We start from the raw sequence: 24,142 nt of genomic DNA, 5'->3' as shown, positions 1-24,142 counted from the left end.
ATGGCAGGTCTTCTTTTTCATCAAAATGGTCATCCACAAACGTGAACGTGATCTGCCACTTTATCAGCAAAGCCCTGCTCAAGATGACCCTGGATGCTTCAGTACTGAAATCTGACAAAGACAACAGCTCCTGTCCTAGTGCTGAAACGGATTCATGTGCAATATTCTGAAATCTGGAAGGTCTTTTCTCTTTTACACATAATAAGTTCCCACAACTACCAATAGCGTACTGACCAGTGAATCTACTTTTCGTGGTGTTGATTGAGGAGGAAATACATAGAGGGGAGCTCCCTGCTATCAGTTTTTCCTACAATTCTATGATCCCTGCCAGAAAGCAGTAATGACCAGCTGCAAGGAAATTGAATAAATACTTGAGGGGGGAGAATGTGCTGACTGCTGGGTTAACAGCAGAACAGTGGGATGAATTATCAGCAATGCTTTCAAACATCTTGCAGAGACACAATAACTAGCCAGCCTGCTCCGATTCATCGATCAGGCTCACCAGTAACTGCCTTTCTCAAACAGTAAAGATAACAACCACCTAAGCGCAAATGTCAAATTTGCACAAAACACCAACTGCATCTCAGAGCTAAAGGATGTTTCTCTGAAAGCAGAGTCTAGAACCATGGGTCCCAGTCTCAGGATACAGGGTAGAAAGAGTCATAGAGTCATACAGCATGGAGACAGGCACTTTGATCAAACCAGTCCACGCTGATCATAATTCCAAATGTATTTTGTCCCACCTGCCTGCACTTCCCCCATATCTCCCCTAAATATCTCTTATTCATGTCCTTATTCCCCCATATCTCCCCTAAATATCTCTTATTCATGTCCTTATTCCCCCATATCTCCCCTAAATATCTCTTATTCATGTCTTTATTCCCCCATATCTCCCCTAAATATCTCTTATTCATGTCCTTATTCCCCCATATCTCCCCTAAATATCTCTTATTCATGTCTTTATTCCCCCATATCTCCCCTAAATATCTCTTATTCATGTCCTTATTCCCCCATATCTCCCCTAAATATCTCTTATTCATGTCTTTATTCCCCCATATCTCCCCTAAATATCTCTTATTCATGTCCTTATTCCCCCATATCTCCCCTAAATATCTCTTATTCATGTACTTATTCATGTCCTTATCCAAATGTCTTTTCAATGTTGTAACTGTACCTGCATCCACCACTTCCTCTGGAGGTTCATTCCACACGAACTGCTCTCTGTGTGAAACAAAAATTGCCCCTCATGTCATTTTTAAATATTTCTCCTCTCACCTTAAAAGTATGATCCCCTAGTCTTGAAATCCCCCACTCTAGAGAAAAAAAGCACCTGCCACTCACTTTACCTGTATCCTCATTATTGTATAAACGTCCATAAGGTCACCTCTCAACCTTCTGCACTCCAATGAAAAACATCCCAGCCTCTCCATATAAATCAAGCCCTCTAGTGGTGGTAATATCCCAGTAAATCTCTTCTGAAACCTCTGCCCTGTTGTAGGAAGGATATTATTTCGCTACAAACAGAACTGGACTCAGTGCTCCAGAAGAAACTTTGCCAACACCCTACACAACCTCAACATGATGCCCCAACTCCTATACTCAAATGCCTGAAGGTAAGCATGCTAAACACCTTCTTAGTCACTCTAACTATGTGATTTAAACTTCAAAGACTTATGTACCTGAACGCCTAGGTCTCTGTTCTACAACACTACCCAAGGCCCTATTTTTGTGTAAGTCCTGTCCTTGTTTCTTTGACCAAAATGCAATATGTTGCAATTATCTAAATTAAACCCATCTGCCATTCCTCCACCCATTGACCGAAGTTATCAAAACCATTAGGACTGAGATGAGGAAACGTTTCTTCATTCAGAGGGGAGTCAAACTGTGGAATGTGAAACCATGGAAAGCTGGAGGCTGACTCACTGAGACCATTCAAGAGGTTGATACATTTCTAGGTATTGTAGGGTTCAAGGGCTATGTGACATTGAGATAGAGGATCCACCATAATCATATTGAACAGTGGACTGTGCTTAAAGGGCTGAAAGGCCTGCTCCTCATTTGTGAAGACATGGATTTTGACATTAGTTAAAAAGTTGCTTTCCAAAATAAGAACATTCAAGATGCTGGATGGCCAACATAGGAGCCAAGAGATTTCAGAATCATTCTGAAGCTTTCACTGATTGACTATACCCTTTAAACAAAAGGCTCCCATTAACTTAACACAACCTAAAGACTGTTACTGGGCTGAGCTGATCCTAGACTAGAATCCCCTTTCACTTCCTAGATCACGTGTGTCTGGTAATGAATCTACCTTTCACAATTGTATCAGAGATAATGGGACTGCAAATGCTGGAGAATCCAAGATAATAAAGTGTGGAGCTGGATGAACACAACAGGCCAAGCAGCATCTCAGGAGTACAAAAGCTGACATTTCAGGCCTAGACCCTTCATCAGAGAGGGGGATGGGGGGAGGGAACTGGAATAAATAGGGAGAGAGGGAGAGGCGGACCGAAGATGGACAGAAGAGAAGATAGGTGGAGAGGAGAGTATTGGTGGGGAAGGTAGGGAGGGGATAGGTCAGTCCAGGGAAGACGGACAGGTCAAGGAGGTGGGATGAGGTTAGTAAGTAGGAAATGGAGGTGCGGCTTGAGGTGGGAGGAAGGGATGGGTGAGAGGAAGAACAGGTTAGGGAGGCAGAGACAGGCTGGGCTGATTTTGGGATGCAGTGGGGGGAGGGGAAGAGCTGGGCTGGTTGTGTGGTGCAGTGGGGGGAGGGGACGAACTGGGCTGGTTTTGGGATGCGGTGGGGGAAGGGGAGATTTTGAAACTGGTGAAGTCCACATTGATACCATTAGGCTGCAGGGTTCCCAGGCGGAATATGAGTTGCTGTTCCTGCAACCTTCGGGTGGCATCATTGTGGCACTGCAGGAGGCCCATGATGGACATGTCATCTGAGGAATGGGAGGGGGAGTGGAAATGGTTCGTGACTGGGAGGTGCAGTTGTTTGTTGCGAACCGAGCGGAGGCTTGCAGCTTCAAAATCTCCCCTTCCCCCACAGCATCCCAAAACCAGCCCAGTTCGTCCCCTCCCCCCACTGCATCACACAACCAGCCCAGCTCTTCCCCTCCACCCACTGCATCCCAAAACCAGTCCAACCTGTCTCTGCCTCCCTAACCTGTTCTTCCTCTCACCCATCCCTTCCTCCCACCCCAAGCCGCACCTCCATCTCCTACCTACTAACCTCATTCTAACTCCTTGACCTGTCTGTCCACCCTGGACTGACCTATCCCCTCCCTACCTCCCCACCTATACTCTCCTCTCCACCTATCTTCTTTTCTCTCCATCTTCGGTCCGCCTCCCCCTCTCTCCCGATTTATTGCAGAACCCTCACTCCATCCCCCTCTCTGATGAAGGGTCTAGGCCCGAAACGTCAGCTTTTGTGCTGCTAAGATGCTGCTGGGCCTGCTGTGTTCATCCAGCCTCACATTTTATTATCTACCTTTCACAATTCTCAGGTTCTGAAAATGTCACCTTTTCTCCAAATGTAAACAGGTGAAAATGAGCCAACATGGGCACAGTGTGACTGACCTTCAAACTGAGTTTCAAGATCATGAATTCTTTGCCCACAGATTAACAGGTTTGTGGAACAGAATTGCTGAAAGCAGTTAAAGGTGAATGAATTAACTTGATTAACTCAAAGTTCCACAAATATTTCGGATTCAATATTAGAAAGAGAAACTAATGTTCAAATAGCTGGAGATGTGGAGTTTGTGCTGGGCAGAAACCAAAGCATTCAGGGAATCTGGTTGAGGATTCAGCATTTAAGGCAGGTCTGTTCCAGTCACAGAGATTCAGAGTGTGCCTGTCACTTCCAGGACGTCAGGTTTTGCATTGAGCACTTGAGTTTCTGAAAAGGAAACTTTGAGACAAAGGCACGAGAGAGTTTCAATTCCAGAAGAGAATAAACAAACTAGATTTCAGTGATTGTATCAGTGATAATGGGAACTGCAGATACTGGAGAATCCAAGATAATAAAATGTGAGGCTGGATGAACACAGCAGGCCAAGCAGCATCTCAGGAGCACAAAAGCTGATGTTTCGGGCCCTCATCAGAGAGGGGGATAGGGTGAGGGTTCTGGAATAAATAGGGAGAGATGGGGAGGCGGACCGAAGATGGAGAGAAAAGAAGATAGGTGGAGAGGAGAGTATAGGTGGGGAGGTAGGGAGGGGATAGGTCAGTCCAGGGAAGACGGACAGGTCAAGGAGGTGGGATGAGGTTAGTAGGTAGGAGATGGGGGTGCGGCTTGGGGTGGGAGGAAGGGATGGGTGAGAGGAAGAACAGGTTAGGGAGGCAGAGACAGGTTGGACTGGTTTTGGGATGCAGTGGGTGGAGGGGAAGAGCTGGGCTGGTTGTGTGGTGCAGTGGGGGGAGGGGACGAACTGGGCTGGTTTTGGGATGCGGTGGGGGAAGGGGAGATTTTGAAGCTGGTGAAGTCCACATTGATACCATTGGGCTGCAGGGTTCCCAAGCGGAATATGAGTTGCTGTTCCTGCAACCTTCGGGTGGCATCATTGTGGCACTGCAGGAGGCCCATGATAGACATGTCATCTAAAGAATGGGAGGGGGAGTGGAAATGGTTTGCGACTGGGAGGTGCAGTTGTTTATTGCGAACCGAGCGGAGGTGTTCTGCAAAGCGATCCCCAAGCCTCCGCTTGGTTTCCCCAATGTAGTGGAAGCCACACCGGGTACAGTGGATGCAGTATACCACATTGGCAGATGTGCAGGTGAACCTCTGCTTAATGTGGATAGTCATCTTGGGGCCTGGGATAGGGGTGAGGGAGGAGGTGTGGGGGCAAGTGTAGCATTTCCTGCGGTTGCAGGGGAAGGTGCCGGGTGTGGTGGGGTTGGAGGGCAGTGTGGAGCGAACAAGGGAGTCACGGAGAGAGTGGTCTCTCCGGAAAGCAGACAGGGGTGGGGATGGAAAAATGTCTTGGGTAGTGGGGTCGGATTGTAGATGGCGGAAGTGTTGGAGGATGATGCGTTGTATCCGGAGGTTGGTGAGGTAGAGAACGAGGGGGATCCTCTTTGGGCGGTTGTGGCAGGGGCGGGGTGTGAGGGATTTGTTGCAGGAAATGCAGGAGACGCGGTCAAGGGCGTTCTCGACCACTGTGGGGGGAAAGTTGCGGTCCTTGAAGAACTTGGACATCTGGGATGTGCGGGAGTGGAATGCCTCATCGTGGGAGCAGATGCGGCGGAGGCGGAGGAACTGGGAATAGGGGATGGAATTTTTGCAGGAGGGTGGGTGGGAGGAGGTGTATTCTAGGTAGCTGTGGGAGTCAGTGGGCTTGAAATGAACATCAGTTACAAGCTGCTTGCCTGAGATGGAGACTGAGAGATCCAGGAAGGTGAGGGATGTGCTGGAGATGGCCCAGGTGAACTGAAGGTTGGGGTGGAACGTGTTGGTGAAGTGGATGAACTGTTCGAGCTCCTCTGGGGAGCAAGAGGCGGCGCCGATACAGTCATCAATGTAACGGAGGAAGAGGTGGGGTTTGGGGCCTGTGTAGGTGCGGAAGAGGGACTGTTCCACGTAACCTACAAAGAGGCAGGCATAGCTGGGGCCCATGCGCGTGCTCATGGCCACCCCCTTAGTCTGTAGGAAGTGGGAGGAATCGAAAGAGAAGTGGTTGAGGGTGAGGACGACTTCAGCTAGGCAGATGAGGGTGTCGGTGGAGATAGAAATCTCCTTCCCAAAGTCCACAAACCTGCCTGCCCTGGTCGACCCATCGCCTCAGCCTGCTCCTGCCCCACAGAACTCACCTCCAGCTATCTGGAGTCCATTTTCTACCCTTTGGTTCAGGAACTCCCCACCTACGTCCGTGACACCACCCACACCCTCCACCTCCTCCAGGACTTCCAATTCCCCGGCCCCCAACACCTCATTTTCACCATGGACGTCCAGTCCCTATACACCTGTATTCCGCATGCAGATGGCCTCAAGGCCCTCCGCTTCTTCCTGTCCCGCACGCCCGACCAGTCCCCCTCCACCGACACCCTCATCCGCCTAGCCGAACTCATCCTCACCCTCAAACACTTCTCTTTCGATTCCTCCCACTACCTATCTTCTTTTCTCTCCATCTTCGGTCCGCCTCCCCCTCTCTCCCTATTTATTCCAGAACCCACACCCCATCCCCCCCTCTGATGAAGGGACTAGGCCCGAAACGTCAGCTTTTGTGCTCCTGAGATGCTGCTGGGCATGCTGTGTTCATCCAGCCTCACATTTTATTGTCTTAGATTTCAGTGATTGTTGGTTCAAACTGAGCAGTCCTGATGAATTAGAACAAAAATCAAACAAAACAATCCCAGGGAACAATGCCATCAGATTAGAAACAGAGTCAGGAGTTCGGGCAACGGAGAGACCCATTTAAACAGACGTGATGAATAGGGTCAAAGGAGTCAGACAGGGCGGGGTATTAAAGGGAACGGGGAGTGACGGGGAGAGTGGGATTAGACTGGGCGGGCTATTAAAGGGAGTGGGAGTGAAGGGGAGAGTGGGATTAGACTGGATGGGGTATTAGAGGGAGTGGGGGATGAGGGGGACAGTGGGATTAGACTGGGTGGGGTATTACAGCGAGCGGGCAGTGAGGGGCTAGAGTGGGATTAGACTGGGTGGGGTATTAGAGGGTGCGGGGAGAGAGGGAGCGAATGGGATGAGACTGGGTGGGATATTAAAGGGAGCTGGGAGTGAAGGGGAGAGTGGGAATAGTCTAGGTGGGATATTAAAGGGAGTGAGGGGTGAGGGGGGAGAGTGTGATTAGACTGGGTGGGGTATTGAAGGCTGTGGGAGTGAGGGAGAGAGTGGGATTAGACTGTGTGGGACATTAAAGGGAGCAGGGAGTGAGGGAGAGAGTGGGATTTGACTGGGTGGGATATTAAAGGGAGCGGGGAGTGAAGGGGAGAGTGGGATTCGACTGGGTGGGGTATTAAAGGGAGTGGGGAGTGAGGGGGGAGAGTGGGATTCGACTGGGTGGGATATTAAAGGGAGCGGGGAGTGAGGGGGGAGAGTGCGATTAGACTGGGTGGGATACTAAAGGGAGCAGGGAGTGAGGGGGAGTGAGGGATTGGATTGGGTGAGGTAGTAAAGGGAGTGGGGAATGAAGGGGAGAGTGGGATTAGACTGGGTGGGGTATTAACAGGAGTGGGGAGTGAGGAGGGAGAGTGGGATTAGACTGGGTGGGATATTAAAGGGAGCGGGGAGTGAGGGGGAGAGTGGGATTAGAATGGGTGGGATATTAAAGGGAGAGCGGAGTGAGGGGTAGAGTGGGATTAGATTGGGTGGGGTATTACAGCGATTGGGGAGTGAGGGGGAGAGTGGGATTAGACTGGGTGTGATATTAAAGGGAGCGCGGATTGAGGGGTAGAGTGGAATTAGACTGGGTGGGATATTAAGGGGAGCAGGGAGTGAGGGGTAGAGTGGGATTAGACTGGGTGGGGTATTACAGCGAGTGGGGAGTGAGGGGGAGAGTGGGTTAAGACTGGGTGGGATATTAAAGGGAGTGAGGGGGAGAGTGGGATTAGACTGGGTGGGATATTAAAGGGAGTGGGGAGTGAAGGGGAGAGTGGGATTAGACTGGGTGGGATATTAAAAGGTGTGGGAGCGAGGGGGAGAGTGGGATTAGACTGGGTGGGATATTAAAGGGTGTGGGAGTGAGGGGGGGAGTGGGATTAGACTGGGTGGGGTATTACAATGATTGGGGAGTGAGGGGGAGAGTGGGATTAGACTGGGTGCAATATTAAAGGGAGCGCGGAGTGAAGGGTAGAGGGGAATTAGACTGGATGGGGCATTAAAGGGTGTGGGAGTGAGTGAGATTAGACTGGGTGGGATATTAAAGGGAGCGGGGAGTGCGGGATTAGACTGGGCGGGATATTAAAGGGAGCGGGGAATGAAGGGGAGAGTGGGATTTGACTGGGTGGGGTATTAAAGGGAGTGGGGAGTGAGGAGGGAGAGTGGGATTAGACTGGGTGGGACATTAAAGGGAGCAGGGAGTGAGGGGGAGAGTGGGATTAGACTGGGTGGGATATTAAAGGGAGTGAGGGGGAGAGTGGGATTAGACTGGGTGGGATATTAAAGGGAGCAGGGAGTGAGGGGTAGAGTGGGATTAGACTGGGTGGGATATTAAAGGGAGTGAGGGGGAGAGTGGTATTAGACTGGGTGGGATATTAAAGGGAGAGTGGGTGAGGGGTAGAGTGGGATTAGACTCGGTGGGGTATTACAGCGATTGGGGAGTGAGGGGGAGAGTGGAATTAGACTGGCTGCGATATTAAAGGGAGCGCAGAGTGAGGAGTAGAGTGGAATTAAACTGGGTCGGGTATTAAATGGTGTGGGAGTGAGTGAGATTAGACTGGGTGGGATAGTAAAGGGAGCAGGGAATGCAGGGGAGAGTGGGATTAGACTGGGTGGGATATTAAAGGGAGTGGGGAGTGAGGAGGGAGAGTGGGATTAGACTGGGTGGGACATTAAAGGGAGCAGGGAGTGAGGGGGAGAGTGGGATTCGGCTGGGTGGGATATTAAAGGGTTTGGGAGTGAGGGGGAGAATGGGATTAGACTGGGTGGGATATTAAAGGGAGCAGGGAATGAGGGGGAGAGTGGGATTAGACATGGTGGGATATTGAAGGGAGAGTGGAGTGAGGGGTAGAGTGGGATTAGACTGGGTGGGATATTAAAGGGAGTGAGGGGGAGAGTGGGATTAGACTGAGTGGGTTATTACAGGGAGCGGGGAGCGAAGGAAAGAGTGGGATTAGACTGGGTGGGATATTAAAAGGTGTGGGAGTGAGGGGGAGAGTGGGATTAGACTGGGTGGGATATTAAAAGGTGTGGGAGTGAGGGGGTGTTTGCGGAAATTTGAGAATGTTGCCGAGTTCGGAGCCGGTGAGCTGGTGTGAGCCGGAGTGATCCGGGTTTAAACCCCGGTCAGTTATTAATGCAGGATTTTGCAAACAGCAGCGTTTTCAGCGATTGGCCCAGAGAGCCCCAGTCTCCATAAAAACCTGAGCAGGACCGCTCCAACTCCACACACAGACCCACACCCAGACCCGGGGTTCAGAGACCGGGACAGGGACAGGGAGACCGGGACAGAGGGACCGGGACAGGGACAGGGACAGAGAGACAGAGACCGGGACAGGGAGACCGGGACAGGGAGACTGGGACAGAGGGACAGGGACAGGGAGACCGGGACAGGGAGACTGGGACAGAGGGACAGGGACAGAGAGACCGGGACAGGGACAGGGAGACCGGAACAGAGGGACCGGGACAGGGACAGGGACAGAGAGACAGAGACCGGGACAGGGAGACCGGGACAGGGAGACCGGGACAGGGAGACTGGGACAGAGGGACAGGGACAGGGAGACCGGGACAGGGAGACTGGGACAGAGGGACAGGGACAGAGAGACCGGGACAGGGACAGGGTCAGAGAGACAGAGACAGGGACAGGGAGACAGGGACAGGGAGACAGGGAGAGAGATGGCCACTCGGTGGGGAATCTGCGGAGCCGGCAGGATCAGTCACGACTTCATGGTGGCGCTGAAAACCCTCCCCGCATCGGAACATCAGGTACTGGGAGCGGGCGGAGGAGAGGAGTGAGAGAGAGGGATAGTGAGAGGGAACAGATAGTGAGATGGAGAGATAGAGGGAAAGAAAGTGAGAGAGAGAGAGTGAGGGAAAGTGAGAGGGAGAGATAGTGAGAGGGCGAGAGTTAGTGAGATGGAGAGAGAGGGAGCGACAGATACTGAGAGGGAGAGATAGAGGGAAAGAGAGTGAGAGTGAGGGGGAGGGAGAGATAGTGAGAGAGGGAGGGAGAGATACTGAGAGGGAGAGATAGAGGGAAAGAGAGTGAGGGTGAGAGAGAGTGAGGTAGAGTGAGAGAGAGGGAGAGATAGTGAGAGGGGAGAGAGGGAGAGAGAGATAGTGACAGGGAGGGAGAGATAGTGTGAAATAGTGAGAGGGAGATGGCGAAGGAGAGATGGTGAAGAGAGGGAGAGAAGGATAGGGAGAGAGAAAGGAAAGTAATGAAAGGGGAAAAAAGACCAAGGTCAAGAGAGAGAGATAGGGGCAGGGAGGTAGTGAGGGAAGGAGAGAGATAGAAAGAGAGGAGGGGGAGTGTGTGAGTGGAAGAGAGATGTATTTCGAGAGGGAAGAGAGAAGGGGATTGGGAGAGAGAAGGACAGAAGAGAGTGGGGATGAGAGAGAGATGAAGGCTTTGCGGAGAGGAGAGTCAGAGGGATGGAAAGGGCGGAGGGCTGCGGTATCGCCGACCTGACCCCCCCCCCCTCTCTCTCTCTCTCTCTCTCAGGCGGTGGCGATCGCCTCTCGGGATTCCTCCCGGTCCCGGGAATTCGCGGAGCGACACCAAATCCCCAAATCGTACGGTTCATACCGAGAGCTGGCGGCCGATCCCGATGTCGGTGAGATTCCCGGGATTCGGGCTCCGACGCTGTCCATCAGGGAGAGGGAACCGCCTGAAAAGACGTCCCTTTCCCACCCCCCCCCCCCAACCCCGAGGGGAGTGAGGGGGCCTGTGTGTGGCAGCAATCCAGGCTCCAGCTTCGGATTGTCGGGACTTGTCCCAACCTGCCAGCATTTATTCCACAATAAAAGCGAAATGTCTCAATGGGCAGCAGGTAACAGCCGGCAATTGCTGTAGAAGCCCAGCTGCCCTTAAGGGAGCGGTTTCCTTACCTGGTCTGACCTACATGTAACTCCGGGCTCACAGCAATGTAACTGCCTCCTAACAAATAAAGTGTGAACGTAGAGCGTGACAGTAACAGCATGGCTGTACATTTGACTGGAATAGTGGCAGTGTGAGTAAGAACGTGTGACAGGAACAGATTGTAAAAGTCACTGTATTTACCACTCTGTTGCCAGACATTGTCTACGTGGGTATCATTAACCCCGAGCACCTGAAGGTGGCTTTACTCATGCTGAATGCTGGAAGGAATGTTCTCTGTGAGAAGCCCCTGGCCATGAATCTGCGCGAAGTCCAGCAGCTGGTCAGTGCAGCCCGGGACAAGAACCTCTTCCTCATGGAGGTGAGTTCAGGCTCTGCATCTCGCTCCTGTTTCTCCAACCTGTAACTCGAGAGAGCACACAGACACAGTGAGAACACACAGACCAAATCAGAGCTGAAAAAGTACCTCAGGGACCCAGCGTCAGTTTCCGATACAGATAAACTTGGGGAAAGATCCCTCTACACTGTCCCCATTAAAAACTCCCAGGACAGGGACGGCACGGGTTGGATACAGAGTAAAGCTCCCTCTACACTGTCCCCAACAAACGCTCCCAGGACAGGGACAGCACGGGGTTAGATGCAGAGTAAATCTCCAGGGACATAAGAGCATGTAAAATGTGCGAATATATCCTTTAACCCTACTCCACCTTAAAATAATTATGGACTTCACAAGTTCACTGCCCCCTTCCTCTATCCCATGATTCCCGGGCAGATTAAAAATGTGTCTTGTGTATGAATACATGCATTACCCTGGACAAGTCAGATCCCAGAGTGAACACAGCAGGCCAAGCAGCATCTTCGGAGCAGGAAAGCCGATGTTTCAGGCCTAGATCCTTCATCAGAAATGGGGGAGAGAAAGGGGGATCTCAAATAAATAGGGAGAGAGGGGAGGCGGATGGAAGATGGATAGAGGAGAAGGTAGGTGGAGAGGAGACAGACAGGTCAAAGAGGCGGTGATGGAGCCAGTAACGGTGAGTGTTGGTGGGCAGTTAGGGAGGGGATAGGTCAGTCCGGGGAGGATAGACAGGTTAAGGCAGTGCCACAATGATGCCACCCGAAGGTTGCAGGAACAGCAACTCATATTCCGCTTGGGAACCCTGCAGCCCAATGGTATCAATGTGGACTTCACCAGCTTCAAAATCACCGCATCCCAAAACCAGCCCAGTTCGTCCCCTCCCCCCACTGCACCACACAACCAGCCCAGCTCTTCCCCTCCACCCACTGCATCCCAAAACCAGTCCAACCTGTCTCTGCCTCCCTAACCTGTTCTTCCTCTCACCCATCCCTTCCTCCCACCCCAAGCTGCACCCCCATCTCCTACCTACTAACCTCATCCCACCTCCTTGACCTGTCCGTCTTCCCTGGACTGACCTATCCCCTTCCTACCTCCCCACCTATACTCTCCTCTCCACCTATCTTCTTTTCTCTCCATCTTCGGTCTGCCTCCCCCTCTCTCCCTATTTATTCCAGAACCCTCTCCCCATCCCCCTCTCTGATGAAGGGTCTAGGCCCAAAACGTCTCTAAGCTTTTGTGCTCCTGAGATGCTGCTTGGCCTGCTGTGTTCATCCAGCCTCACATTTTATTATCTTGGACAGGTTAAGGGGGCGGGTTGATGTTAGGAGATGGGGGTAGGGCTTGAGGTGGGAGGAGGGGTTAGGTGGGAGGAGGGACAGGTTATTCATCTGCAATCCGCCTCTCCTTATTTATTTGAGTCCCCTTCCCCTCCCTCATTTTTCAAGAAGGGTCTAGACCCGAAACGTCAGCCTTCCTGCTCCTCTGATGTTGCTTGATCCAGCTCGACACCTTGTTATCTCAGAACTCTTCAGCATCTGCAGTTCCTGCTATCCCTTTTATGTGTTTACTCTGTTGCAAACTCAACAGGATAGACATTATATGCATTAACACTTACAGGAGTTTTCCGAGGCACTCAATTGCAGGCCTTTGTGGGACCAGCTGTCTCGAGGTCATTGTTCCAAATTTAATTTCTGACCTTTCCAAAAGGAGCACCATATAGAACTTCACACCTATATCCATCTGCTTCTTTTGATTTTCAGATTCCAAACATAACATATTATACACGTTTACTGCGCAAAATATTCAATGATAGAGCACCCACAATCATCTGGGACGGGATGCAGGTAGTTCTCCTACAACGCATAGTTGCATTTTCATGTGACGTCGCGCTATAGAAAATTGCATTATAGGGAAGTTGATATATCTGTATAAGAGAAGGTTATCCAAACAGTGTCCACTATTCATCAATTGCATTACAGCTAATTCATGTTAACGAGCATGCCTTATAGCAGAACTACTTGTATACTACACTTTTAATCAAATAAATTTCTCTGCACATCAGTGTTAAATGACTGACCCCATTTTCTAGATTGCCCAGCTCAGGGAAAACTGTGTCTCAGTACCTTTTCAACCTAGTCTGTCCAGGATCTTGCAAGAAAGGCCAAATGCAATGTGCATTCCTGATTGTTTGCTGTATTTGCAGACTGACATTTTGTCTTCCTAGCATTAGAAATGTCAGGTTTCTTGGAGTATTATTATTTTCATGTTTCACATCTTTTTCCACAAAAAGACTTTTCTAAAATTCTCACAACCAGTGGATACTTTCACACTTCTCCAAATTATATGCCATTTACTATCTTGTTGAGCACTCACTTAACCTGTCTATATTTTTTACAGCTTGTTTTTTCTTAACCTACATTCCCACCTATCCCGATGTTAGGTATGTCAGCAAACATAGATACATTACTCTGCATTGTCACCTGGGTAATTAATATGGACTATAAATAGCTGAGTCCTCAGATTGTTGCAGCACTCTACTAGCCACAGCATGTCATCTTGAAAATACCCTACTTATCTACTTCTTGGACCTCAACTAATTCTCAGTCCGTGCTAATACATCGCCCAAACTCCACTTGTTCTTGTCATGTGTGTTAACCTTTTGGATGCCACCTGATTGAATGCCTTTGGACATCCAAGCAGACTACATTAACTAGCTCCTCTTTATCTATCCTGAAAGTTACCTCCTGAAAACTCTTAATATTAATGTTTGTGAAGCAAATTACACCATGTTTTTCCTATTACATTAAGACTCTCTTGATCATATCCAGCTTTTTTCCCCCAACAATTGACATGAGGATAATTTGCCTGTCATTTCGTTTTACTCTCTCCCTCCTTTCTTGAATATAGTAAAATTAAGTACCATTTTTTCATTGGCTGTTGTCAACATCCCTAAAATTGTGGAATGTAAACACATGACAGAGTTGTTCACCATCCCACATTGAGATAAATCATCTCTTTTGATGGTGCTGCTTGAGATGAAAATATTGGAAACTGGGAAAAATGCTTCACTCTTATTCAAGGAGACTTGGGATCTGAATGAATAAACTAATCATCTAGAAAACTGACCTGTCAACAGTGTCGCACTCCCTTACTACTGCAATAAAGGACCAGCCCAAATCAGGCTAGAATGACAGTAACTTCCGAAACAGCAAAACTCACTACCACCTTCCTGAAGATCATTAGTGATGTCGCTTAATTACTGGGTTTGCTAGCAACAGCCATTTTGTTTAATTCATTCTTGGGATGTGAGAACAGTGGCAAAGTTGGAATTTACTGCCCAGACTATAAATGAATTAAGATTAGAATATTGAAACCTGTTGATGCTTTTGGTTCTGCCCATGTGGCTAATGCAGTGAACAGTTTTGGGTAAAGAATCCCTTTGGGTTTACGTGTAACAGTGAGAGATAGTAAGAACTGCAGGTGCTGGAGTCAGAAATAACACAATGTGGAGCTGGATGAACACAGCAGATCAGGCAGCAACAGAGGAGCAGTAAGTTAACGTTTCAAGTTGGGACACTTCTTCCGAAATGGGGAGGGATAAGGGAGCTCAGAAATAAATAGAGTAGGGTGAGGCTGGGGAAGGTAAGTTGGATGGTGTTGGGTGAGTGCAGGTAGGGAGTGGTGGGGATTGGTCAGTGAGGTGGGAGGGACGTATAGGTGCAGAGAAGATGGTCAGGTTCTGTCAAGTTAAGGAGGTGGGGATGAGAGAGAAGGTTGGTCATAGTTTGAGGCCAGGGTTTGGGAGATTTTGAAGCTGGTAATATCCAAATTTAGGCCATCAGATGTAGATTCCTGAGGCTGAGTATGCGGTGCTGCTCCTCCAGTCTGCACGTGGTGTCATTCTGACACGAGAGGAGGCCCAGGATGGACATGTTGTCCAGGGAGTGGGAGGGGGAGGTGAAATGGTTCGCAACTTGAAAATGTTGTCGTTTGCCGTGAACAGCGCGCAGACGCTCTACAAAGTGGTCTCTGAGTCTCTGCTTGGTCTTATCGTTGTGGAGGAGGTCACATTGGAAGCAGCGGATGCAGTAGAACACATTGAATCTGTGCAGGTGAAACCCTGTCCGATGTAGAATGTTTGTTTTGTGACTTGAATGTGGTGAGGGTGGAGGTGTAGTGGCAGGCTGAGCACTTCCTGCGGTTGCAGGGAAAGATGCCAGAGATGGAGATGTCCAGGAAGGAGTGGGAGGTATCAGAGATGGTCCAGGTGAATTTGAGGTTGGGGTGAAAGGTGTTAGTAAAGTTGATGAATTGTTAAAGCTCCTCCTGGGAGCACGAGGTGGTGCTGATACAGTCAATGATGTAACAGAGGAAGAGGTGGGGGTAGTGCCAGTGTAGCTGTGGAAGAGAGACTGATCCACGTATCCTACGAGGAGGCAGGCATACGTTAGGCCCATTCGGGTTCCCATGGCCACCCCCTTAGACTGTAGGAAGTGGGAGGAGTTAAAGGAGAAATTGTTAAGGGGAAGGACGAGTTTGGTTAAGTGGATGAGGGTGTTGGCGCAGGGGGACTGGTTGGGCCTGTGGGAGACGAAGAAATGGAGGACTTTTAGGCCAACCACATGGGGAATATAGGTGTACAGAGATTGGATGTCTATAGTGAAGATGAGGTGTTGGCAACTCCCCACCTACATCCAAGGCACTACCCAAGCCCTCCACCTCCTCCAAGACTTCCAATTCCAGTCCCCCAACACCTCTCTTCAAGGCACATAACAAACCATAGATCATCTGTGTTTCGTTCACAACAAATAACACCTTCTGTAATAGTGTGAACCATTTTAACTCCTCCCTCCCTGGGTGACATGTCCATCCTGGGGCTCCTCCACTATCACAATGACACCACCCGCAAACTGGAGGGGCAGCACCTCATATTCCGTTTCAGGAATATGAGGCCCAATGGCCTAAATGTGGATTTAACCAGTTTCAAAATCTCCCCAATCCCTGCCTCATGCCATGACCGACCCTCCCTCTCATCACCACCTCCTTGACCTGACCATTTTCTCTCCCACCTCACTGGCCAATCCTCACCGCTCCCTACCTGCACTCACATATCACCATCCCACCAAGCTTCCTGACTCCTCCTCTCCGCTCTATTTATTTCCCATTTCCATTCCCCGCTTCCCATTTCTGCACAGTCCCAACCCAAAACATCAACTTTCCTACTCTTTTGATGTTGCCTGGCCTGCGAGTGTACCTCCAGTTCCACAGTCATCTGTTACATATAACAGTATTTCTTCTATCTTTCTTAGGGAATGTGTCAATTTCAAGGGAGAAAGTTGGTTTTGGGAAGGAGTTACATCCAGAACTGAGTTGCTTGTGAGAATGTGCCAGGCAGTAGTTGCAAACTGACTTGAAGTTTTGTGTTTACAGGGTTTATGGACACGTTTTTTTCCTGTCTCTGAGGCAATTCGTGGTCTGCTAAAAGAGGATAACATGGGTGAGATTAAAATAGTTAAAGCAGAGTTTGGAACATACATGTTGGAAACTGCACGGCTGGTGGAAAAAGAATTGGGTGGTGGAGTGCTGCTGGACATTGGCTGTTACTGCCTGCAGTTTGTCTGCATGGTATTCCACGGTGAAAAGCCAGAGTCCATTCATGCCACAGGATTCCTGACTGAGAAGGGCAAGTATGGAATTGTACTGGACACAAATGATACCCTCATCCATCCAAAACACACTACTTTATATCCACTGAGCTACAACCATCTGTTTCCTGACCAGGTACTATCTGATATCTCTGCAGGGGTTGATGAAGCAGTGACCATTGTGCTGAAATACTCCAGAAAACGAATGGCTATGATAACTGTATCCATGGCAATACAGCTCACTAACCAGGCAACCATAAGTGGGACCAAGGGGACAATCACAGTAAGTTTCCCTCTCAGTCCTTGAATATGCAGAACACCATCCAATGTGCTTTTACTGATGGGTCTTGTATTATAAAATCAGATAGAACCAGTTTCTACTTATCATCTCCAGGCTCCCAGTACTTGAACACCCTAGAATACCACAGTCTGATTTAACCAAGGGACCTCACACCCAGTAGCGCTTAATTCTGGACACTTCCAAACACCCATACCCTGGCATGTGTCCATTCTTCACATGGTCCAATGTAACGTTGTACAGGTGAACCATATACCTTCACTCTTCATCTAGTCACTCCCTTGACAGTTCCTGTATATTGGGCTTCATACTAATACCAGTGGTTGGTGAGAGCAGAGAATTGCAGATATGTGGCATCATCCCAAAAAACAGATGTAACAGCAAAAATCAAATAGAGAAAGTTGGCTGTTTTGTGACATGTCTTTTCCCCCCCACATCAAGGTTCCAAGCTGTATGTGGTGCCCAACAAGTCTGGTGGTGAATGGCAATGTCCAGGAGTTCCCACTGCCAGTTCCGTCTCAACCTCTCAACTTCACAAACAGCACAGGCCTGCGGTATGAAGCTGACCAAGTGAGGCAGTGTCTCCAGAGAGGTAACGCCTTCTGTAAGGAACAATGCACTGGTCCCATTATCTACACCATCAGGCCATAATAGCTCTGCCTATAAATGTTAAATGGTATTACGGAAATGTGGAAAAACTTTCAGAGTAGATTCCGGAAGACTGACTTTCCCCTCATTATAGTTTGTGCTGGAGGGGACTATGGAATAAATGGATTTTTGTCACTGTTCTGCAAAATTCAGATATTGTATACTGGGATTGTATCGAGATTTTAGCTGAACTCAGGAAGGAAACTACTGCTATTTTAAGATAGTAAAATGTGAGGCTGGATGAACACAACAGGCCCAGCAGCATCTCAGGAGCACAAAAGCTGACGTTTCGGGCCTGGACCCTTCATCAGAGAGGGGGATGGGGTGAGGGCTCTGGAATAAATAGGGAGAGGGGGAGGCGGACCGAAGATGGAGAGAAAAGAAGATAGGTGGGGAGGTAGGGAGGGGACAGGTCAAGGAGGTGGGATGAGGTTAGTAGGTAGGAGATGGAGGTGTGGCTTGGGGTGGGAGGAAGGGATGGGTGAGAGGAAGAATAGATTAGGGAGGCAGAGACAGGTTGGACTGGTTTTGGGATGCAGTGGGTGGAGGGGAAGAGCTGGGCTGGTTGTGTGGTGCAGTGGGGAGAGGGGACGAACTGGGCTGGTTTTGGGATGCGGTGATTTTGAAGCTGGTGAAGTCCACATTGATACCATTAGGCTGCAGGGTTCCCAAGCGGAATATGAGTTGCTGTTCCTGCAACCTTCGGGTGGCATCATTGTGGCACTGCAGGAGGCCCATGATGGACGTGTCATTTAAAGAATGGGAGGGGGAAAGTTGAAATAGTTCGCAACTAGGAGGTGCAGTTGTTTATTGTGAACCGAGCAGAGGTGTTCTGCAAAGCGGTCCCCAAGCCTCCGCTTGGTTTCCCCAATGTAGAGGAAGCCACACCGGGTGCAGTATACCACATTGGTAGATGTGCAGGTGAACCTCTACTTAATATAGAAAGTCATCTTGGGGCCTAGGATAGGGGTGTGGGCGCAAGTGTAGCATTTCCTGCGGTTGCAGGGGAAGGTGCCGGGTGTGGTGGGGTTGGAGGGCAGTGTGGAGCGAACAAGGGAGTCACGGAGAGAGTGGTCTCTCCGGAAAGCAGACAGGGGAGGGGATGGAAAAATGTCTTGGGTGGTGGGGGGTCGGATTGTAGATGGTGGAAGTGTCGGAGGATGATGCTATTTTAACTTGTGTTTTAATTGCAGGGCTTAAAGAGTGTCCTGAGCTGCCGCTGGCTGAGAGTGAGCTGATAATGAGCATTCTCGATGAAGCACGAAGGCAGCTGGGGGTAGTATACACACAAGACACAGCCTGAGGCAAGAAAAACTCCCAGTGCTGTGAGATGACATGAAAATGCTGCCCCCTATTCTCCCACTGCTGCTGGAAGCTTTAAAAACAAAACAGCCACAGCTAGGCACTCAGTGGCTGCTGCTGCATGGAGGATCCTACAATACTGCCATTGAAACATACCTCAAATTATAGAATTAATCACAGAACATTGTACAGCACAATGCTGGCCAGCCCCTTGCACCCTGGTTGAAATTCTCTTCTAAACAGCTTGCAATTCCAGTGCAGAGATGGTAGAGTCAGAATTAAGAAACTGACAGTTACCCCAGCACCATCAGATGAAACTTAACATTGCTGCACTCAAAAAACTAACCCAAGCACAGGTCCAAGAGTACTATTCAGTGACAGCACCTGGGAGGTCTAATCGGGGCTGTCCTGTGCAGTGTGTACATGTTTCTGATGTTTAACTGCACCACACCAATCAAAGATTGAATTCATCGCAAAAAATAAAATCTGGTGCAAACATGTGAACGTCATACTGATTTGCCTCAGTAAAGAGGCCTAGAAATGCTGGTATCACCAACAATGGGAAACTAACACCACACTTTCACGCAACACAAGGTTTGTCCACATATTTTATTATGACTGACTCATCTCAACCAATCATTCAGAACTTCTGGAATTGTTTCTTTGCTCCTGCAGCTTTGGTGACCTTGAGGACATTGAAACGCACAGTCTTACTGAGAGGCCGACACTCTCCCACAGTCACACTGTCCCCGTTCTGCACATCCCTGCAATGAGAAAACAACTGTCAGAAATGTAGGCACTGGCCTTGCTCACTAATGAAACCAGTAACCACAGGTTTTACATTATAGATCAAATTGTTTCAACAGAGACCAATCTTACCCTCAGTCTATCATCCATTGAGCCCTGCAGGTATAAGAGCAGCAGTACTATGCATCTCACCGCTCCCTGACCCACTTACTATCTCACCAGTTGTCAAAGTCAGAATGGTACCATTATTGCCTCCTGCCCCTCACATTGCCTATTACTACTCCCTCTATTTCAGCCCTCCCATAATTTCATTCTTTGTTCACAGCTTGTGATGAGGACAGTCAAAGGTCAACCACATTGTTGTGGGTCTGGAGTCACACTACATAAGAATGGCAGATTTATCTCCCTATAGGGCCTTAATAAAACCTTTTAAGAATAGAAATGACAACTGACAACAGTTACAAGTTTACCATCAGCCCAGCTCTTTACTTGAGATTTTACTGAATTCAAATTTCACTACCTGCCACTGTCGGATTTGAATCCCTGCCCCCAGAACATTGGCCTGGGTTCCTGGATCACTACCACTGTGCATCGATCCTCCACTGACTCCAGGATAACCAAAGGCCATCAGGCAGAGAATGGCTAGTGGCTGCCTGTAGTATTAAAAAATCAAATACCGGTCTAAGGTTGAGGACCTCAGAATTCTAACATTAAAAGAGCTAAAACCCATGAAGGTGGGTTGAGTTGTGGATTGTGCAGAGGGTTGTTCTCGGTTACAACGGGACATTGATAGGATGCAGAGCTGGATTGAGAAGTGGCAGATGGAGCTTAACCCTGAAATGTCAGAGGTGATTCATTTTGGCAGGATACAGGGTTAATGGAAAGATTCTTGGCTGTGTCAAGGAGTGAAGGACCTTTGGGTTCATGTCCACAGTTCCCAGAAAGCTGCTACCCAGGTGGATAGAGTCGTTAAGGTGTTAGCTTTCATCAATAGAGTGATTGAGTTCAAGAGCCATGAAGTTATGCTGCAGCTATACAAAAGCCACCTTGGCCACATCTGGAGTATTGTGTCCAGTTCTGGTCACCTCATTACAGGACAAATGTGGAAGCGCTGGAAAAGGTGCAGAGGAAATTTACCAGGATGTTGCCTGGAAGGAGGGAAGGTCTTAAAAGGAAAGGTTGAGAGCTAGGGCTTTTCTCTTTGCACTGAAGGATGAGAGGTGACTTAATAGAGGTGTACAAAATGATCAGAGGTATAGACAGAGTGGACAGCCAGAGACTTTTTCCAAGGGTGGAGGAAGTTATCACGAAGGGGCATAGTTTTAAAGTGAGGGGAGGGAGATAGAGGAGTGGTGGGGTGTGGAATGCATTGCCAGAGAGGGTAGTGGAGTCAGCCTCATTACGGGCATTTGAGCAGCTATTAGATAGGCACATGGATGATAGTATAAGGTAGGGGTGGAGGTTAGATAGACCTCAGGTTTAGGGTAAAAGTTCAGCACAACATTGTGGGGCGAAAGGGCCTGTACTGTTCTATGTTCCATAAAACAGAAGAAATGCCAAATTCATAACAAGGGGTCATGTCTTCAAATGGGCAAGGAGGCAAAATCGTCACATTGCCCATTCAGGTAGAGACAGACGCAAAGCTTGTATCAGATGCCAAGCTCAGGGAATGGATTCAATGACATCCACAAGCTTCTGCTTCTTAGTGGAACTATGCAGACCATCAAGACGATCCACGTCACAGACATCATCCCAAAACCCCCACATACTGTAGCTGTTAAATCTGCGCAGGGCATAAACCAGACCAAAGACACCTGCCAAGAGCACTGAAGAGTGTGATGCAGGGGATACCTGAAGCAGGGCGATAGGTGTACAGACATGTTCTTGTGTCGCTTCTCAAAGCGGTTGTATTTCCTGATGTAATGCAGATAGTCTCTGCGAATAACAATAGTTCTCTGCATCTTCATCTTTGTTACAACACCTACCAGAAAAGAGATCATACTGTGAAATACATTCATACAACCTCATGCTCACACTGACATTATTTTTGAAAGAACTTAGATAAATGTTAAGTAGGGAGTATGGGACAACATTTGGCACACCAAATGAGGCAAACATCAGAAGATTATAATGTGATTGGAAATGTTTTCTGTCCAGTCAACTGGGAAAGTAAACAGGATGCAGCGAGGTTAGTCTCACCTGTTAGGATTCGGCCCCGGATGGATACATTTCCAGTGAACGGACACTTCTTGTCAATGTAGGTTCCATCGATGGCCTGGGACAGAGAAGAGGGCACACGTAAGTGTATGTTTGGGTCTAGATTTAAGGAGGTGGGCTTAAATATGGAAGGAGCTGCATCAGTAATGCCATTGGGCAGCATCGTCAGGGTCTCAAAGACTTGGAAGACCATCGTGAAAAGAAACATCATTTGCAGCTTTAACACTCATCCTCTTTAAGCCATTAGGTGGCCTTCCAGTAAATTATACAAAACTACTTACAGAAGCAAAATTTAGAGGCATCTTCACAGCTTAGTATGGCAATTGCTCTGCCTAGTTCATCATGAACACCAACCTTCCTTCCATTGACTCTGCTCACAATTCCCAATATGTTGGCTGCTTCCCCAACTCAAAAGCCCTTCCCACCTTGGTAATACTCTCTTCCACCCTCCTCCATTGGAGAACACATAACAAGAGACTCCCGAAGAGCACCTTTCCTGCCGTTATCAGAATAAATGAATGGGCCTTGCTCATATTAGAGTTAACCTTCCTCCGCACCTTTTCTGTCACTAACACTATATTCCTCATTCTGTTCCATTACCATGATGTACTCATATAAAGGTATGATTTGTCCAGTTAGCAAACAATACTATTCACGGTATCTGAGTACGTGACAGTAACAAAACCGAATTCTAGCCTCCAGTTGACTGAATGCCGTCCATTCCAGTCTGTAACTGCACAAGTGTTTCCGACAACCGATGTCAAGCATCCGCTCCTGCAACAGCCGAGTGAGCGAGGTACTGGGCAGCTCCTCAAATCAGGGGCAGACTGCTCCTTATCGGACATACTGAGCTTTGACACTATAGCAGGCTCCAGTGTGTGTTCTCAGGCCGTCTCTGACTGAAGCGCCTCGGACACCTCACTGAAAGCTCGTCGCTGCGGACGGGCCCTGCGCGGCCTCACCTCTCGTGGGGTCTTGAAGCCCAGGCCTACATTTCGGTAATACCGGGGGAGCTTCTCCTTGCTGCCCTCACCCACGAGGGCTCGCTTCTTGTTCTGGAAGATGGTGGGCTGCTTCTGGTAAGCCCTCTCAGTCTGGGCCGGAGAGAAAAAACAGACAGGGTTAACCGAAAAGGCTGTGAGGAAAAACCGCGCAGAATACTAGAGAGGACAAAAAGCCAGGGGGCGGAAACGTGCTCAGCAGCACAAAACCGCTGGCGTTTAACCGATTTATCCCCCTCACCTGGTTATCCGCCATTTCGCGCCTCAATCCGGGGAAAAGGGCTACTCGCCGCCACGGGGTCTCTTATAATGCGCCGCATGGCAGGAAATGACATCAAGTACACCGGAAGAGATCGCGCACGAACGTAGATAAATGACGGCTACGTACGGCGGAAGTAGGACGACAGGGAACTCGAGCCTCCGTACACGCTAAACCCGTTGCTTTTACAGAAATCAGATCAATTACGCAGAACACTCCATGTAGGGATAACCCAACACCAGACAAATGTCCCCAGCAAACGGGGACAGCATAGCTACAGAGATAATGGGAAGGGCAGATGCTGGAGATTCCAAGATAATAAAATGTGAGGCTGGATGAACACAGCAGGCCAAGCAGCATCTCAGGAGCACAAAAGCTGACGTTTCGGGCCTAGACCCTTCATCAGAGAGGGGGATGGGGGGAGGGAACTGGAATAAATAGGGAGAGAGGGGGAGGCGGACCGAAGATGGAGAGAAAAGAAGATAGGTGGAGAGGAGAGTATAGGTGGGGAGTTAGGGAGGGGATAGGTCAGTCCAGGGGAGACGGACAGGTCAAGGAGGTGGGATGAGGTTAGTAGGTAGATGGGGGTGCGGCTTGGGGTGGGAGGAAGGGATGGGTGGGAGGAAGAACAGGTTAGGGAAGCAGAGACAGGTTGGACTGGTTTTGGGATGCAGTGGGTGGAGGGGAAGAGCTGGGCTGGTTGTGTGGTGCAGTGGGGGGAGGGGACGAACTGGGCTGGTTTTGGGATGCGGTGGGGGAAGGGGAGATTTTGAAGCTGGTGAAGTCCACATTGATACCATTGGGCTGCAGGGTTCCCAAGCGGAATATGAGTTGCTGTTCCTGCAACCTTTGGGTGGCATCATTGTGGCACTGCAGGAGGCCCATGATGGACATGTCATCTGAAGAATGGGAGGGGGGAGTGGAAATGGTTCGTGACTGGGAGGTGCAG

General features: G+C 49.2%; 2 protein-coding genes and 1 non-coding gene across 6 annotated transcripts; 1 reads left to right on the top strand and 2 right to left on the bottom strand.

The window, feature by feature from the left end:
* Positions 1 to 1,526: 1,526 nt before the first annotated feature.
* On the top strand, positions 1,527 to 21,798 carry LOC125447218 (trans-1,2-dihydrobenzene-1,2-diol dehydrogenase-like). Of its 3 annotated transcripts, none has more exons than XM_048521447.2 (7): positions 9,417 to 9,607; positions 10,347 to 10,458; positions 10,919 to 11,082; positions 16,507 to 16,759; positions 16,880 to 17,004; positions 17,461 to 17,623; positions 18,861 to 21,794. In XM_048521447.2, exons 1-7 carry the CDS (start codon positions 9,518 to 9,520, stop codon positions 18,968 to 18,970), a joined length of 1,017 nt encoding a protein of 338 aa, XP_048377404.1. In that variant the 5' UTR covers positions 9,417 to 9,517; the 3' UTR covers positions 18,971 to 21,794. The 3 variants fall into 3 exon arrangements, with proteins under 3 accessions (XP_048377407.1, XP_048377404.1, XP_048377406.1); XM_048521449.2 differs by having other exon boundaries at positions 17,461 to 17,611; positions 18,861 to 21,792; XM_048521450.2 differs by lacking the exons at positions 9,417 to 9,607; positions 10,347 to 10,458 and adding an exon at positions 1,527 to 1,613 and having other exon boundaries at positions 18,861 to 21,798.
* Positions 19,564 to 23,287, bottom strand: rps11 (ribosomal protein S11). Of its 2 annotated transcripts, XM_048521451.2 has the most exons (6): positions 23,176 to 23,287; positions 22,896 to 23,027; positions 21,916 to 21,991; positions 21,568 to 21,697; positions 20,237 to 20,369; positions 19,564 to 19,733 (listed from the first exon to the last, which is right to left on the bottom strand). In XM_048521451.2, the coding sequence occupies exons 1-6, from the start codon at positions 23,188 to 23,190 to the stop codon at positions 19,680 to 19,682; spliced, it is 540 nt and encodes a 179-aa protein (XP_048377408.1). In that variant the 5' UTR covers positions 23,191 to 23,287; the 3' UTR covers positions 19,564 to 19,679. The 2 variants fall into 2 exon arrangements, with proteins under 2 accessions (XP_048377408.1, XP_048377409.1); XM_048521452.2 differs by lacking the exon at positions 20,237 to 20,369.
* On the bottom strand, positions 22,065 to 22,149 carry LOC125447336 (small nucleolar RNA SNORD35). Its single transcript, XR_007246543.1, has one exon. It is a non-coding gene; the product is annotated as a small nucleolar RNA SNORD35 (small nucleolar RNA).
* Positions 23,288 to 24,142: the final 855 nt, after the last annotated feature.

This window comes from Stegostoma tigrinum, chromosome 38 (assembly GCF_030684315.1).
Source record: "Stegostoma tigrinum isolate sSteTig4 chromosome 38, sSteTig4.hap1, whole genome shotgun sequence".
Classification (NCBI taxonomy): Eukaryota; Metazoa; Chordata; class Chondrichthyes; order Orectolobiformes; family Stegostomatidae; genus Stegostoma; species Stegostoma tigrinum.
This window is presented reverse-complemented; position numbering and strand designations above follow the sequence as displayed.